Consider the following 18,389-nt stretch of genomic DNA (forward strand, 5'->3'; position numbering starts at 1 on the left):
GAGAGAGCATCCTCTCAGCCTCAAATGGAAGGGCAGGTAAAGGGAATGGTGCACAGCAGCTGGAAATCCCTGAAGTGTGATGGGACTCTTACTCTCAGCTGCAGACTCTAGGTCCCTGGTGAAGTCCCTCCCCCACAGCACCGCCCAAGCCAACGTGACCTTCAACAAACACCTGAAATCACTTATGCTCTTCAAAGATGGATAGAATAATTTCCCCACACACACACCCCGTACTGGAGGAGTTTTGGCATTTCTGAGCTGGGCAGGCAGGCCAGGAGTGTGAAATCTAGCTGTCTCTATTGTGATGCAACGGTGTGTGTCCAAGAGGTTCTTTATAGAAAGCTAAGATCCTAGATAGCCTACTCCTAGACAAATCTGACCCTCTCCACTTGTGTCTTACAGTATCTGTTAAAACAAAAGTTGGCTGGTTCAAAAAAAAATCAGTAAAACTTATATAAAAATGACTTCTTTGGAAAATGCTGAATAAAAGTCTCCGTGGGCCTGTGTCCCTGCATGGCCTGTGCTTCCGCTGTCCAGGGCTACCCTCTTCTCCAGCTTGCCTTCGGGCCCAGGCTTCCTTCCTTTCAGAGCCCCCACGCTGGCTGCCAAGTCCTGTCTTTCTCAGAGTAGGAAAGGATTTTAGAATGCACATTCCTACCAGAAGTTACTTGCTAAAGCTGCCCCCAGAGGGCTGCAGGCTCTCTATTATGCCTGACCTGTGTCCCTGAAGTCACCTGAGCTTGCAGAGTATTCAGACAGACAGGTGCGATGTCTTCTCACTCAAGCCACTTCCCTCTTTCCTTTTGCATTCCTGACATTGTTATAAAAATATATAGGGTGGTAGTAAAGTAAGCAATACAGTAGAGCATTGTTAGGAGTTATAAAATACAAGTTATAAAGTGTATAGCATGTTATATGCATTATAAAATGTATAGGGTAGTAGTAAAGTAAGCAATACGGTAGGGCGTTGTTAGGAGCTATAAAATACCTGTTATAAAGTGTATAACATGCTATACGTATTATAAAATGTATAGGGTGGTAGTATGGAAGCAATAGGGGAGGACATTGTTAGGAGTAGACTAACAGCTCGGGATTGCTGGAATTTGGTTGTTTAACATTGAACACATAATCATTTATCAGCTGAACAGTATAAGGATGGAGAGGGCACTTTGCTCCCTCTTGTCCTTCAGCCGTGTAAAGGAACGAGCAAAACCCTTACTGCCCTGCATGAAAACCAGCTGAGGTGTGTTTGTGAGGTGCCTGATGGGGTTTACAATAACTAAGGAGTTGTTAGGAATTTTACTTAGAAATTTTAATGAAAATATACGTATCGTCAGGAGCTTAAACATCATTGGGATGTACAGTCTGAAACTCAACTAACTCATCGAATAAAGTTAAGCACCTAATGTGATCCAACTGAAGCATTTATTCATATGTGGAAAAGCCCTCCGTGTATCCCTTTACCTTATCAGGTGTTAATTCAGCAGAGAATTCGAGTTTGGAGGAATGGGCCAGTGAGTAGTGTGAACTGGTGTTTTCCTGCGGGAAAACCAAGGATCTAGGCCAACACAAAGCAGGCCTGTTTCGTGCTGCAGAAGTAGATCCAGATTGTTCATGGGACAGCTGTGGTGATGAACCTTTACTGTTCTGTAACAACACGCTCCGGTACAAACGTGTAGTAAGAACGAGAGTCCAAGCCATGTTCCTTTGCACTAGACTGGGGCCCTGGGCCAGAGGAAACAATGGGGGACTCATGTGGGTTGAACATTCTCCCCATCATCTGCAGTGTTTGTGGGACCCTGGGCTATACCTGCACAACAAGGGCATCATGTCTTGACCAATGGGTTAAAAACAAAGCAGCAACAACAAAAAACTGGAGTGGTTCCTCGAATGGTAGTGTCTAGAAGACCATGTGTGCTGTGTGGTATTGAACTAGACAGGCCTGTCAAAACAATGTGTCAGGTTGTAAGTATAATGTTAGGTTAGCATTTATTCAGTCTTCTAATCCATTTATTGAGCAATTATTGAATGCCCATAATAGTCTAGGCAGCATTAGATTAAGGAAACAAGCAATATCTCCTATCCGTGGGAAGAATATATATTCTATGGGGCAAGATTGATATTCAATGCTTTAAATAAGTAAGCCGGATATCTATATAATGTTCGATAGAGAAGTACAGAGGAGATAAAATCATCCCAAAAGAGATCTCTGCAAACCTTCTGGAGCTCAGCCAAGAGCAGATGTGATAGCCAGCCTCAACAACAGAAGAGCAAAGGGAACAGTGTACACAAAGCCCAAATGACACAAGGCTGGGCACATGTGAGTAACAAAAAGAGCCGGGACAGGGAAAATGGTGATGAGAGTGTTGGAATGGGGCCAGATCACTGCTGCTGTTGCTTCTCCTGATGGAGCCTGCTGGCTGAAATGACAGTGGCCTACACTGGCATCAGCTCTGTGAGAGCAAAAAAACAGCATGTGCTTTAGAGGTCAGAGCACTCACTGATGTGCTAGATGGCCCACTTGGGGAACAGAGAAAAACCAAGCGGGATGCCTAGACTTCTGGCTCAAGTACCTGAGTGGGTTGTAGTGCCATTTTCTCCAGTACAAAGGTCAGAGGGCTTCACTCAGTCTAGACTTTGAAGTCCATATTGTGCAAACTCACTTTTCTAGATGTTTGTTGATATTTTTGTTGTTATTGTTCTTTGAGACGGGGCCTCCAGTAGCCCAGGTTGCTCTCAAACTCACTGTCTAGGTCTTTGATTATCCTTGAACTCCCATTCTTCCCTGCTTACCTCCAGAGTGCTGAAATTACAGGTATACCCTTGTTCAGACTTTTTTTTTAATCTGTAATGTGAGGTTATTATGTTAAGTTTCTAATAACTCATCCCTATTAATTAATAGAACCTCATAAAAATTAGGTCATTAGTGTGAAAACATTCTGAGGTCCAAAATTAAGGAATAATGTATTTTGTTGAATATCATTAAAATGGAATAAATCAATTGATCTCAAAACTATTAGCCAAAATATCAAGGTTAGTTTTCTCCAGCATACGGAAGAAAGTAAGATTGCAAGCATTTTCCCTGGGGATGCTTTTTTGGAGATTCTTGGCAACAGAGTAGTTTGTGCTGTTGAGAAATATTATATGATAAACAGTTTTGTAATCGCAGGTTAAGACTGAAAAGCCCAAACAATGCCTTTTTCGAGCCATGGTGTCCTAGCTTCTTTCTGATCATTCTGCATTGGTTCTACATAGATTATTTCTCCAAACCCATACAACCCCTATGTAGGAAGTGGGCATGTTTGTTTTGTTGTTTTTCTGTAGAGAGGACCCAGAATATCTTCCTATATAGCAATATATAGGAATATATATACATTCCTATATAGCAATATATGTGCATATATATACATATATGTGTATATATACATATGTATATATACATACATACATATACATATGTATATATACCTGTAACTCTGTTTCTGCTACCTGCATACCACCATTTGGCCAAGCCTAAGATTCTCTTGCTAATGTAGGCAGTATGATACTGAACCCTGCATCCCGAGATAGATGTGAAACCTGACTCAGAGGACTCCAACAGAAAAGAAATTTATTGTTACACAGAACAAAAACACGCTGCGGCAGACTGGCTCAGCTGTATCCCTGATATTGGACAGTTGGAATGGAGACAGATTATGCGCGATCTGCCCCTGGCAGAAGTGACAGGGACCATGAGCTTTCCAGTCACTACTCTTAGACGCTGAGATTGTCCCCTCGATCTCAAGCTAGTTGCCCCTTTTCAGTGAAACTCACCTGACAATACTGAGCCAATGAAATGGTTCTTTTCTGCTCTGCATCTGTCTGTGAGAGCAAAGGCCTTTCCCGAAAACTCACAGTAAACATCTCTGAGTTCCAGGGAGCACCCACTTTTCTGCCCAGAGATAGAGACATGATTCTAAACCACCCCTTCTTCCTTACTCCCTCCCTGATGGGCCTACTCAATCTGGTTTGAAATCTGTGTACCATCCTCTGTCCCTATGGCAACTGTATTAATTCTGATCCTCATGAGCTCAGTCTTTCCTCATTGTGAAACCATGATCCAGTGATTCCGCAGCTGCCACCCTACATATATATTGAACACCTGGTCTCCGGCCAGAGCAGAGAGCATTGAGATAAACAAGCCTTAGTTGGAAAAGAAGTGTGCCTCTAGTTTGTGATGCAAGCTGGCATGATTTTCCCACAGCCTATTGTGCTTTGCCACGTAGCTGATGCTGATTGGGACCAGGGAAAGTATTTAACCCACAAGGGCTGGGGGCTAGATAGATAGTAAGTATGGGGAGAATAAGAAGTAGTGAGTAAGTATATAGAATTAGGGCTGGTGATGGGTTAGAAGAGTAAGTATGCGAGAGGGAGAGTAAGTAAGATGTAATAGATAGGAGTAAGTATGTAGATGTAGAAGTAAGATGTATGTAGAAGTATTGAGTAAGTATGTAGAGATAGTAAGTATGTAGAATTAGGGCTGGTGATGGGCTAGGGTAGATGTAGGAGTAAGTATTTAGAATTGGGGCTGGTAATGGGATAGGGGAGAAGATGTAGATATAGAAGTAAGATGTAAGGATAGATGTAAGATATAGAATTAGGAATAAGTATGTAACTAATAAGATGTAAGTAATAATAAGTAAGATGTAAGAAGAAGACATAGAAGAATATAAAAGAAGCTAGCTAGTAAGAAGAAGTAAATATGAAGGTTCCTGATTAAACTGCATGGAGAAGGGCTCGGGTGTTTGCCTCCTTACTTCTACGGGTAAGGCGGCCGACAACGCACACAACATGTAACACCCAGTAAAGCAGCCCTTCCGTTTGACCTTTCAGACTCCAATGTGTCACATAGAAAATGGATGCTCTGATTTTTCCGACAAGTTTAGCCAAGCTAAACTTAGAACAAAGTAAAATAGTTGCAGATCAAATTCAACTAATACAACAACTCAAGGGTAATGATTTCTGGGTAGCTGAGTTGTTTTTATAGGATGTTAAAAATGTTTTAGTGGTTTCACTTAGGTCATTTTCATATATGTATATATTTTAGCAAGCATCTACTGTATTAAGTTTCCATACTACCCCCCTCAAATGGCCCTTAAGTTTACTGCCTCTCCCATAATTCTTTCCGAATCCCCCTCTTCCCTCTCACTCCCTATTTGCTTCTCCTGTTCTAGTCCCTTGCATCCGTCCATAAATATCTGTTTTCCTCCCCTTTCCTAGGGAGATCTCCCCATCCCCCTAGTTTCTTACTGTGTACCTAACCTCTGTATTTCTGCTGATTGTAGCTTGATCATCATGGACTTATCAGCTAATATCCACTTATAAGTGAATATATACCATATCTGTCTTCCTGGATCTGGGCTACCTCACTCAGGATGATTTTTTTTTCTTGTCCTGTCCATTTACCTGTAGGTTTCATTATTTTGTTTCTTAATGACTGAGTAATATTCCATTGTGTAAATGTACCACCTTTCCTTTGTCCATTCATCTGTTGAGAGACAGGATGGGATGTCGTTTCCCATGTCTAGCTATTATGAATAGAGCAGTAGTGAACATAGTTGAGCAAGTGTCTCTGTAGCAGGATGGAAGCATCCTTTGGGTATATGCCCAAGAGCTGTTTAGCTGGATCTTGAAGTAAATCGATCCCCATCTTCCTTAGGAACCAGCACACTGTTTTCCACAGTGGCTTCATACATTTACACTCCTACCAGCAATGGGTGAGTGTCCCATTTACTCAACACCCTCGTCAGCACGAGCTGTTTTATTTACCTTGGCCATTCTGACAGGTGTAGGATGGGATCTCAAAGTAGCTTTTATTTGCATGTCCCTGGTGACTAAGGATGTGGTACTGGCTTTTGTGTCACCTTAACACAAGCTAGAGTCATCTGAGAGAAGGAAAACCCAACTGAGAAAATGCTTCCATAAGACTGGGCTGTAGACAATCCTGTGGGATATTTTCTGAATTACTGAGTACAGAGTGGAACGCAAGAGCAAGAGAAAGCAAGAGAGCAAAAACAACTATTTATTTTCTAACCATGTAGATTCTTTTTTTAGTTCTTAGTATATTTTGGATATTAGCCATCTATCAAATATGGAGTTTGTAGAAAGATTTTCCCATACTGTAGGCTGCTACTTTGTCTGAATGACGGTGTCTTGACACACACACACACACACACACACACACACACACACAGCACAGAAACTTTTCAATTTTATGGAGTCCTTTTAGTGCCTGTGCTATCTATCAGTACCCTGTTCAGAAAGTAATCTTTTCCTGTGCCAGTGAGTTCAAGGCTCCATGTTCTTTTTGATCAGGTTCAGTTTTATGTTAAGGTCTTTGATACATTTGAAGCTGAGTTTAAGCAGCATGATAAGTAAAGATCTATTTGGATTCTTCTATATGCAGCCATCTGGTTTGACCAGCACCATTTGTTAGAGATGCTGTCTTTTTTTTCAGGGTGTGTTTTGGGCTTCTTTACCAAAAGTCATGTTAACATAGGTGTATGGACTTATGTCTGAGTCTTCAGTTTAATTCATTGACCAATGTATCTGGTTTTGTGCCAATACCATGCTGTTTTTATTATTATAGCTCTGTAGTATAATTTGAGATAGGAGATGGTAATACCTCCTTCAGTTCTTTTATTATTCAGGATTGTTACTCTATTGAAGAGTTAGTTGTGTTGGAATTTTATTGGAGATTTTATTGAATCTATAGATTACTTTTGGTAGGATGGCCATTTTTACTGTATTAATCGTACTAATCCATGAGCATGTAAGATCTTTCTATCTTCTGGTATTTTCTTTAAGTTCTTTCTTCAATGTTTTTATCATACAAATATTTCACTTGCTTGGTTAAAGTTACTCCAAATTTTATGTTATTTAAGGCCATTATGAAAAGTGTTGTTTTCCCTGATTTTTCTCTCAGTCTGTTTGTTGTTTCTATATAAGGAAGGCTACTGATTTTTGTAAGTTAATTTTGTATCCAGCTCCTTTGCTGAATGTGTTTATCAGCTGTAGGAGTTTTCCGGTGGAATTTTTAGGGTTACTTAAGTGTACCATCATATCACCTGCAAATAAAGATGCTTGGATTTCTTACTTTCTGATTTGTGTCCCCTTGATCTCCTTCACTTGTCTTATTGACCTAGCTAACTTCAAATACTACTGAAATGAGATACAAGGGATAGATAGCTTTGTCTTGTTCCTGATTTTAGTGTAACTGCTTTGAGTTTCTCTCCGTTTTTATATTGGCTACAGGCTTGCTGTAGACTGCCTTTATTATGTTTAGGTATGTCCTTAAACAAAATCACCAAAATGGGGGTGAGGGGGCGGGGAGGACAAAGTCTCAACTGGATGTCTCTTATCACCAAATGAAGTTTCCAGTACTGAGAATGGGTTACATCTAATTGAATCGTTGGCCAAAAAGGTCTCGTGGGAACCCCCAAGCAACCCAAGCTCTTGCCACAGCTGTAGGCTGCTCTCCACAGAGGGCAAAGCACCTGTAGCTGAAGACAACACCTATACAACCTACTGAACATAGAGAAGCCTAGCTGGTGCCTACCTAGAGCCTTTACGCCTATAGGGTAGTGCTCTCAGTACCAGAAGGTAGTCCGCAGGCTACCAAAGGATAAAGGTGAAAACCAAGCCATCTAGGAACCCTTTGATCAACAGTAGTGTCCCACCTGCAAAATGTGCTAGTGCAGTGGTGACACAGAGCATGTAGGGGTGACCAGTTAATATCAGATTTGACTTAAGGCTTGCTCCATGACATGGAACCTATCCCCAACACTGCTTGGTTACAGAGAACCTGAGTCTAGCTATCCTAGGGACCTAGGATAAAGCCAAATACTACTGTCCTATGAAAAGAACACAGCAATAAATGGACTCATGGTGACATCCTGCTATACTCATAGATCAGTGGCTTTCTCAGCCATCATTGGAGAAGCTTCCTCTTGCAGCAGATGGGAACAAGTACAGAGACCCACAGCCAGAAAGTATGCAGAGGGCAAGAGACCTTGGAATGCTCAGCCCTAAATAGAATGTCCCCATCGAATCCCTCCTCTCAGGGCCCAGGGAACCCTGAGGATGAGGACGCAGAAGAGTGTAAGAGCCAGAGAGGACGGAGGACACCAGGAGAACGAGTTCCTCTAAATCAGCATGATCGATGCACCTGTGAACTCATGGGGGACTGAGGCAGCGTGCACCCACTTGCACCATCTCCAGTCACCCCTAGCCATTTTCCCTAATTCAGAAAGAATAGAGGTTCAAGCAGATTTGTAATTGAATATGCTGATTATCGTAACTGATCTCCTGCTCATATCAACCTGTATTTATCCTCTCTGATTACAAACGGGGGCCCTCTCATTGCTGTTGTATGAAGAGTAAAAGGTTATTTAGATGCAGTTTATATTTTTATTATGGAGTGCAACTTTCTTAATGAGGAAGGGACCATCGGGGAGGGCCAGTGAATGCTTTTGAACAAGTAAAGGAGCATTTGAGGCAAAGAGAAGGTAAAGGTAAAGCCTCTATTTGAGGCGAGAGAGGAATGAGTTGTGAGTTGTGCATTTCAGCAGACAGGTGACCACTGACAGTGACCAGCAGGGATCAGAGGGGGGGAACTGAGGAAAGCTTGTCACATGTGGGCTTCAGGCCAGCACGTGATGGATAGGACCACCTCAATCCCACTTCCATCTTCCGTGTAAATGTCTGCTTCTGCTGTTGTACCTGCCCCTGCACACCTGGGGTGGGCTGCCTTTTTCCCAGTCCCTAGTCTCTGCTCTCAGACTTTCTATATTTGGGCTCAACCTTTCCTGACAGTACTGGTTTTGTCACAGTGCCACAGGATATGGTTATCTGCCACATCCTCAAGAGCCAGCCCTGCCCCCACCTATACGCTTTCACTCTTTGCCACTGGGACAGCTCAGCGACTCAACGAGAAGATGAAAACACGTACCAGCTGTCTAGGGCTTCGAGCTGATTCTGATCCTTCCCTAATCCTGTTGAATGTGATGTTTTAAATCAAGAGTAGCAGAAACAAAGTGATTTAGGAAAATGATACTGTTCCTCTAGCCTGTTTCAGTGACAGTGTAACACGGTTAAGAAAATGGCCTGTCAGATTTGATCAATGGTGTCAAAGTGAATCGTGATTATTCCCAGAAGAGCTGGAGTAAAGCTCCTCTGGCAAGAGAGGCTCCGAAGGACAGGAGTCTGCTGGCCTGGAGAAGCAGGGGACCATCCATGCCCTGCCCCCACCTACACTGCCTCTTTCTTCTGTCTTGCAGGCACAACGTGTTTGATCGCTCTACTCTCAGATAAAGACCTCACCGTGGCCAACGTTGGTGACTCTCGGGGAGTCTTGTGTGACAAAGATGGCAATGCCATTCCCTTGTCTCACGATCACAAGCCTTACCAGCTGAAGGAAAGGAAAAGGATAAAGAGAGCTGGTGAGTTTGTGACCCTTACGTCCCCACCCCTCGGGGGAAGTCCACCATGTTGTCTGGTGATCTCGGTGTTGGCTTACAGAGGTTCACCACATAAGAGTCACTACGGCATGACTGTTACCTGGGCTATATTCCTAAACTGTACATTCCTTATTATTAATTAATGGCAACTTATTTTGCCACTCTTCTTGGCCAAAGGTTCCAAAAGGGCCAAAGACAGTCCTTTTCCTTTTAAAGTTCTACTTGATTGTTAGGCCCTTGCTCCCTTGCAGCCATGCCAGACATAAACCTCCAGTGATATATTTGTGCCTGTGCAAGTGTCATTTCCACTTGCAAATGGATTAAAAGTATATATCCCTTAAAATTCAACTTTGGAGTGTCCCGTTGGAAGCTTTACATGTCCCACTGAGGCAAAGACTTCCACGGTCTGAGGCGGCTGATCTTTCTCTTCTTCCACATCCTCAGTAAGTCTCATTAGGCTCCTTGTAAAAATGCATGCACACAGCTGGCTCTCTTCCTGTCAGCAGTTGGGATGCAGCTGTGTTCAGCCCTCCAGAACCAACCAGGGCAGACATGACAGTGAGCTATTGGGAGACAAGAACTTGATCTTGGTTATCCCCATAGCTCAGCACCCAACTCAGTGACCATCCTACGTGGAGAGGGAAGAGACCCACTGACTGTTCATCATGCCCTCCTCCCCTGCACTCAGGGAGCCCTCATGAAATTTGCATTCTTAAGTAGGTTGAGGTGAAGATAGAGTAAATAGGTACCAGCCAAAGATCAATGAGTTCTGTAGTGTATCACAAGGTAGCAACCACGGTCTAGATGCATGCAGCAGATGAAGAAATGAGGGTGTCAGGAGGCTGTAACTTTAAGTAGGGTGGTTGATGTAAAGTCGTTAAAGTGATATTCATTTCTTGAGATAGCATTTCAAGTAGCCCAGGCTAGCCCAATTCTCATACTCCCCACCTCCCAAGTCTTTCAGTTCCATGCATGGGTAAATAAAGTGATACTGAGACCAAGATACGAGGAGGATTATTAGACCTGAGAGTTTCCTACATATGGAAGGCAGGAGTCCCTTCACTCTCTAAACTGACAGCCAAACAATGTGCCAGGCAGGTAAGCAGCCTAGACCCCTGGTGCATGTGTAAACTGGTCATTGACCCTTGCTCATTGCAGGTTAGCTTCTGCCCAGTGAGAAAATGAAGCGAGCCTGATGAACATTTGAGCCTTCCCAAGCAGGGAGCTAAGTGACTGAGAATAAAAGTGCCCTAGTTTTATTTTAGCCCCTCACCTCAGGTCCTGCTCATGACGCGGGATGAATGTGTTGAAGGAAGCATTTGAATGGAAGATTAACTTGGGTTTTCTGTTGGTGAAATAAAGCAGTGCAGAGCATCCTTCCAGCTTCGGTGAGCTCCAGAAAAGATGAATAAGATGTCAGACATCCATGTATGGAGGCACCATCTCCCCAGGAGAGCTCACCCCGAGTGGACTGAAGATCCAGATGGCTAAGTTTCACAGGACACAGATGCCCCTGGAAGCTCCCTTGTGGTGTCCAGCATGTGTCCTTGAGATTTCATAATCATGCTGTCCCCTGTGCCCTCTCTGTCATACCTGACACAATGCCACACTCTACAGTGTTTCCTTATAGAAGAAAATTTGAACACTGTCTCCAAGATCTTTTTTTTTTTTTTTCAAAAAGTAGGCAAGGGTGTACTTTTTTTTTTTTTTTCTTTTTGGCTTTTCAAGACAGGGTTTCTCTGTGTAGCCCTGACTGTCCTGGAACTCACTCTGTAGATCAGGCTGGGCTCGAACTCAGAAATCCACCTGCCTCTGCCTCCCAAGTGCTGCGATTAAAGGCATGCTCCACCACTGCCCGGCAAGGGTGTACTTTTTAAAAATATTTTTACTCTGAGAATTTCATACAATGTATTTTGATCATATTCACTCTTCTCCCCCAAATTCGCCCAGCTCCACCCCTTTCCTGTACTTGTTAGAGTTCCTTAGAGGGTCAGAACTGATATGTGTGTATGTGTGTATAATATATTATATATAATATGTTATATACATTATTGTTTATATTACTAAATAATCATAAATATATATGAGATTGATTTGTCTGTCTTAAAAGCTTTGGTCCAGCTAGTCCAACCATGGCTCTCTGACAATGAAAAAAGGCAAAGAGTCCATCAGTTGAATAGTTCACAAGGCAGGATGTGTCAGCTGGTCTTCAGTCTACATTGGATCCCAAAGAAATAGGTTCTATACCAGAATGTAATGCCTCAGCAGCATGATAGATGAACTTGCAAGCAAGAGTGAAGGCAAGGAGGCAAAAAAGCAAAAGCATCCCTCTTCCATGTCCTTTTATGCATGTGGGCTGCCGCCAGGAGATGTAGCCTAGGTTCACACCTCAGACAATCCAGTCAAGAAAATCCCTCACAGACATGCACAGCTGTTTGGGAGTGTATCCTAGATAGAGTCAAGTTGAGAGCCAAGGTTAGCCATCACATCACCTGTGCAACCTTGTGGCTTTTCCCTACTCATCAAGTCCAATTTGTGCTGCCCATGTGAGACCATCCACTGGGAACAGAATCTCACTACCAAGGGCCACACCCTTGAAGAAATGGACTCTTTCTACCAGCAGCTATCAGTTGCCCATGACTTCTCAGCTAGGGGTGGACCTTCATGCCTGCCTCTCACCTCCATACTTGAATGTTGCCTGACTTGAGTTTTCACACATACTGTACATACTGTCACAATGTCGTGAGTTCATAGCAGCTACCCTGCTGTTACCCTTGTAGCCCTCTACCACCTCTGACTCTTACATTCTTGTTCCATGCCTCCTCTGTCTGCATGACCTCTGAACCTTAGGCAGAGAAGGATGACAATAATGTTAAAATCACTCTATAGCCAGTGGAACTTCAGAGAGACTTGTGTCCACAGACATGCAGCCAGTGAGTGACAAACCAGAATTGAAACCATGACAGTGCAGGCCCTTGATCACTACACCACACGTGTAGGAGTTGCCTGATGTTCTGCCCACCATTCCCTTAAAGCTAACTGCACTATGGCGGTGACTCCTACAAGCCATTCCTCCACGCTGCCTCTCGTCAGGGCACTAACCTCTCACAGAAGAGTACTGCTTGATACCTGTGACTTTCAATAAGTATGGCTTCTCTCTCCTCCAGGTTGTCAGGGAAAGGGCTAGATCCTACATAACTTTCATAGCCTGAAAAATCTCCTTCTACAGAGTGGATATTCAGTAGCTATCTGACAAACATGTGAATGAACAAAGTTCTGGCTTGTTTCAAGAAAGCCTAATGGAAGGCAGGAGTGGTGGTTCATGTCTTTAATCCTAATGCTCAGGAGGTGGAGACAGGAATTAGAAATTCCAGGCCAACCTCAGCCATATAATAAGTTCAAGACTACCTTGGACCAAAAGAGGCTTTCTCTCAAAGGAAAGAAAAAAAAAAAGAGGAAGGGGAGGGAGAGGAAAGAATGGATAACGCTGAGCGAATGTGCTACCAGGCACTGTGCTGGGGGTGTGTATGGACTAATGTCTTACATTCTCACAATACGGTGGAATAGATATTATAGTCCCTGGCAGCTAGGAAGATATAGAAGCCAAAGAGGTGGGTATTTCTCATCCACGGTCACTAAGTATGCCTAAAATGTGGTTTTCCTTGGTTCCAGTTCTTTTTGAGATCCACATCAGTACATCCAAGTGTGACCCCACTAAGTGACTCTTTCGGAGCCATCTCCCTGCCTGTCAGCATCTTCTTGCCACTCTCTTCAAACACCCATGCTGAAGCTACATGCTGTCAATCCCTGAGCTGCCACAGCATGTTATTAAAGCCCTGTCCCCACCCGTACTCTACCCTTAATATTCCTATAAGCATTAGCAGTGCCAAGGGTGAGAGCATGAAGTTCTGCTCCGGGCCCTGCAGCAACATGCTGTTGTCCTCGGCAGTGACCAAGGCGAAGGAGGAGTACTTGTGGCTCAGCTCTCATGTAACAGAGGTACACGCACCCAGACTCTAACAAGTGTGAGAGCTTATCAGCCGGGCAAGCTAACAGGCTTCCTTCCTTCCCTCTGTCTTTCCAGGTGGGTTCATCAGCTTTAATGGCTCCTGGAGGGTCCAGGGAATCCTAGCCATGTCTCGATCCCTGGGAGATTATCCACTGAAAAATCTCAACGTGGTCATCCCAGACCCAGACATCTTGACCTTTGACCTGGACAAGCTGCAGCCCGAGTTCATGATCTTGGCATCAGACGGCCTGTGGGATGCTTTCAGCAATGAAGAAGCAGTTCGATTCATCAAGGAGCGCTTGGATGAGCCCCACTTTGGGGCCAAAAGCATCGTCCTGCAGTCCTTTTACAGAGGCTGCCCTGACAACATTACCGTCATGGTAGTCAAGTTCAGGAATAGTAGCAAAACGGAAGAGCAGTGAGCCCCACAGGATCTCAGCTGCCCCAAACTAGAGGACTCTCAACATACTGTTCTCTTCATGTAGTAAAAGGCGTGGGAAATATAATTAGGATCATGCGTCCCGACACAGAGCCCCCTTCCCTGATGGCCTTGAATCCCTTTGGTGTGCTGAGCAGAGGGTTCCCTGGCTGACACCGAAGAGAGGCTGTCGAGTTTGTGTCCCCCCAGCCCTTCTATCAGTGTTTGAAATGCATACGTAGGTAGCCACAGATCCCATATATGAAGCAAAAGAAAGGCAGGCCATGTATTTTCCTTCTTAATGTATTTTTCGTGATCTCTTTAGTGGTCCTTCAGGGATCTCACTTGGTGTCCTCTCTGGATCTGAGCAGGGCAAGCCAGTGATACCAACACATCACCATGACGATGTGGTGACCGTGCTCTCTTGCCCTCTGCCTCAAAGCAGTTTCCTCAGAAATGCTCTCCCCTTCTGAGCCCTCACCTTCAGTACTCCAGCGGCCTGGAAGGAGACGGGCAGCACTTTGGAAGGTGTTGCCTGCTCTCCGAGACTGAGAGTTGGAAAGCCAGTACAGATGCTTCCTGCACGCCAGACCTCCCCGCTTCCCCTTGCTCCCTTCCTCAGTTCCATAGAGTCAGGATGCAGTTAACCAGCCCTTCTGCCTCTCCTCATGCAGTATCACCTCACCATTTGCTCACATCTTACAATACATCAAGGGCCACCTCTGACTTCGCCATGAGCCATGAGTTCTTGTCTCTCCTCACCAAGAGCCCTCAGAAAGGGAAGGAAGCAGGTGGAAAGCACGTCACAGCACAGTGTGCCCTTCCATCTTCAGGGAGGAATACGGCTGGGATGATTCTCGGTGCCCTTTTGAGAACTGCTGTCCGCACGGGAGAGGAAGGCAGGAGTCCTGGGATCACCAGCTCACACTCACCAGTGCTGCTTTCTGCACAGCCCTTCCCAAACCCATCCTACCTAGTAGCTTTTCTGCCTTTCAGACAGTGTGGGGAGAAACAGCAGCCCAGAATCACCCATGGGCGCTGATCCCAGCTACCACGGCAAGTTGGTATTTGGTAGCAAGCTACTGGGACATGCTTCCTGGCAAGAGAAAGACCTTTTATGTTCTATTGCAAATCTCTGTCCATACCCAGGCAAATAGGAACTGTCTGCTGTAACCTGTAGGGAAAACCAGTAGACTGGATCCTGGAGACTTGTGTGCACTGGGGGCAGAGCTGGTTGGGAATTCAAGCGAGAACCCTCAGAGATAAGCAGCAAAGTTATTTGGGAGCCTAGATTACTGCTCTTCCCTTCCTAGCACCAAAGTTGGGGGGAGGGGGTGTTTCCCAGTCTCTGTACTTTGTAAGTTAATTTATAGGACATATTAGATTGTCCTTTTTGACTGATTGAACCAGCCCCAAAGAGCCAAGATTTTCATTGCAGACCTACACCAGAGCCCGCCTTGTTTTGTTCTCTCAGAGAGGGTGTTTATCCGCATGGCTTCTCAAGCCCTGCTCTTTAGCGATCCCTACCCCTACTGCCCCAGCCCTCTGTCCTTCAGCTGCAGAGCTTGCCCGAAGCCCAGTCTGGAGAAAGAAAGACTTGGACTCCAAGGACTGCAAACTGTCTTGATTCCTCCAGGGACTTGCTTTCCTTTGACTGCATCAAGAATGAATAATGGCTTCCCGGGAAATTTGCTTACTTTTGTATCTTGTGTTTTCAACATTGGAATTAGGGTCTTTTCTGCTTCTCAGAATGTTTTAAGTACAAAATACACTCTATCATGTTAGACGGAAGCATTGGCTTGTGGAGAGACTTGGGCTGATGGGTGTGTATATGGGTCAAGTGGAAGGGGAACAGAGAAGACAGATGTGGGTTTGACCTGTGATGGGATGAGCTTGTTGGCTCCGGATGTTCTTACTCGAGAGTGCCCAAAGCCCTTCTTCTAACTATGTCCAGACTCAACAGCCTATAGAGTCAACTTCTCTTTTTTTGTATTTGTTTAACACAAAAGTATATAACAAGGAAAAAATAAATAAATTCAAGACACAAATGTTTGGGTGAAGAAAAAAAGAAAGCTACCAAATTAGTCGGTTGGAATTCCTTGAGCAAGCAGGGTTTCTTAACCAGCACTGCTGACTATACTAGCCACAGAACCTTCTAATTGAGGTTTATAGATATATCTTGTAAATTTTGCTTTAGAGAAGTAACTTATTTAACCAAATAGGAGAAAAAAAAAAGAATATATTTCACTCCTTTCTTGCCTCTTCCCCTTCCCATGGCTTGTAGACTTTTTAAAAGAGAAATTCTAGGCCAAATGGTAGTATTTTGATAAGTAGTTACACATAAAGCCAGAGTAGCCCTCTACCTTCTCCATGCCCTCCTGAATGCCCTTTTCCTGACCTGTGTCCAGCTGTGGGGAGTCTACAGTTAGGTGTGGGCATACTGCAGCTCCGAAGGGTGAATCCAGCTGCAGGAGAATCGGATTGGAGAGAGTACATGTAAAGTTTTCACAAACAGCACTGCCAAAGTTTTGGTATTGTCCCCAAGACTCCCCGAACTCCCCCTAGCCTGAGTTCTAATTGCCAATAGTCCCCACAGTGCCAAACTTGGGAGAGTCTTACAGTGTTTTAGGAGTAAAGCTGACAGTTGACGCCAGCTCCAGGCCCCCATGAACCTTAGCTCTGCTGCTCCCCTGGTGATTGGTACTCTTCAGGTGGCATAGGGTGGGAGAGCGGGGATGGGGATTTTAAAGAACTTACTCCATTTGCAGTTGTTTAATCATAAAAATAAATTATAAGGCCCTAGAACAATCCAAAGCTAGTTCCCAAGACCTGTATTTCGAAAATGGGACCCGCTTGCCCAAGCCACTCTGGATCACTGTTCTACCACAGGGCTGTGTGCATCATTCCTGGTGGTACACTCTGCCCCTTGCTGTGACCAGAAGGGACTGGCCTCTTGAATCTGGTCTATGTCAAAAATATGACCAAGAGAAGGTTCTAGTATAGAGCTTCCACAGGCTTGGTAACTTAAGCGCCGCTTCTGTCATGCAGGTGCAGTGGACGTTTGGCACAGATACAGATGACTGTATTAATTCTCCCAGGAGGCTCCAGGGAACTGGCTGCACTGTTGGCTGGAGCTTCTGGAAATGCATGAAAGAGTCACAAAAGGAGTAACCTCTTTTTCCTTTGCCAGGTGTACTTTGATTTTCAAACTCTTTGTTTCTTCACATCATCCTCCTCTTCCTAGTTTCAGAGATGTTTCTTTTTTTCTTCCTTTGACCCAGGATTACACAGATCTCCCTGGAATAGTCAGCCTTTGTTTGTTACACCAGCACTCCTGATTCAGCTCTGGAAAAGATGCCAGTCAGATACTAGGGTGGGGGTGGGGGATGTGAACTGTGAACCGTGAACCGCCTCTGGTTACATTTTATTTACTTTCTTTTTTTTTTTTTTTTTTTTTTTTTTTTTTTTTTGGTTTTTCGAGACAGGGTTTCTCTGTGTAGCCCTGGCTGTCCTGGAGCTCACTCTGTAGACCAGGCTGGCCTCAAACTCAAAAATCCGCCTGCCTCTGCCTCCCAAGTGCTGGGATTAAAGGCGTGAGCCACCACCACCCGGCTAGTTACATCATTTTTCATCTAAGGTTTTAGGCTGGTTGGATGCCATCTTGCAGGAAGAGAGGAATCTATCGGCCCTCAACACAAGAGAACACGTATGCTAAAAATGTTTTTCCAGATACATGGTTTTATTGTCAAAGCAGTTGGGAAGCCATACTTCATGGTGCAAAATAAATTACTGACCAAGCTAACTGTCATATAGGAGAGGAGAAAACGCATACAGAACCCTAGTGCGGGGTCTGTGAGCCTCTTGTTTTCCAGATTAACTTGATCACAGACATGTCCGAGGGACCCCTCTTGACATTTCAACGGGCTCCTAATTACCACTTTGGAATTCCAGTTTGTAAGTCAGAAGTGCTGAGCTTTCGCCTGCAGCGCTGGCTTATGATAGAAGCCAGATTGGAGTGCTATGATTTAATATGACCAGGGTCTCCCTCCTCTTCTGCAAGAAGCAAGGACTGCCATACTGGGCCGTTCTTGGCTGGGCTACCACAGCCTTCAGTTGTTTCTCTGCAGTTTTCTTTGCTTTCTAAATTAAACCAAAATGTTTGTTTTTCCTCGTCATTGACACACACCAAAAAAAAAAAAAAATAGTACATACTTGATTTTAATTTGTTTTTAACATTTTAACTATTTTTAATGCATAATAGAAATGTTACTTGTTAATGTTAACACACATTTGTTATCTTTCCTCTCTTTACATCAGACTCTGTGAAATAATTTGCAATCTAGAATTCATACATCCTGAAATTCATATTCTATGTCAGCCCTTCTTTCATACGCACACACGCACACATGGTTAAGTCTGGCAACTTCTAAGGCTTGGCCATATTTCCCTAGCCATTATCCTCTGC

The 18,389-nt window shown here is 44.2% G+C and overlaps 1 protein-coding gene across 3 annotated transcripts in view; it reads left to right on the forward strand.

The window, feature by feature from the left end:
* Ppm1l (protein phosphatase, Mg2+/Mn2+ dependent 1L) overlaps positions 1-15,972 on the forward strand; it is a 253,322-nt gene extending 237,350 nt beyond the window's left edge. For all 3 annotated transcript variants that reach the window (XM_031374076.1, XM_031374077.1, XM_031374078.1), the window contains exons 3-4: positions 9,318-9,479; positions 13,582-15,972. In XM_031374076.1, the coding sequence (XP_031229936.1) occupies positions 9,318-9,479; positions 13,582-13,928 (509 nt within the window). In that variant the 3' untranslated portion in view covers positions 13,929-15,972. The remainder of the gene's footprint in view (positions 1-9,317; positions 9,480-13,581) is intronic.
* The last annotated feature ends 2,417 nt before the right edge of the window (positions 15,973-18,389 follow it).

Source organism: Mastomys coucha, unplaced genomic scaffold (genome assembly GCF_008632895.1).
Source record: "Mastomys coucha isolate ucsf_1 unplaced genomic scaffold, UCSF_Mcou_1 pScaffold16, whole genome shotgun sequence".
Classification (NCBI taxonomy): Eukaryota; Metazoa; Chordata; class Mammalia; order Rodentia; family Muridae; genus Mastomys; species Mastomys coucha.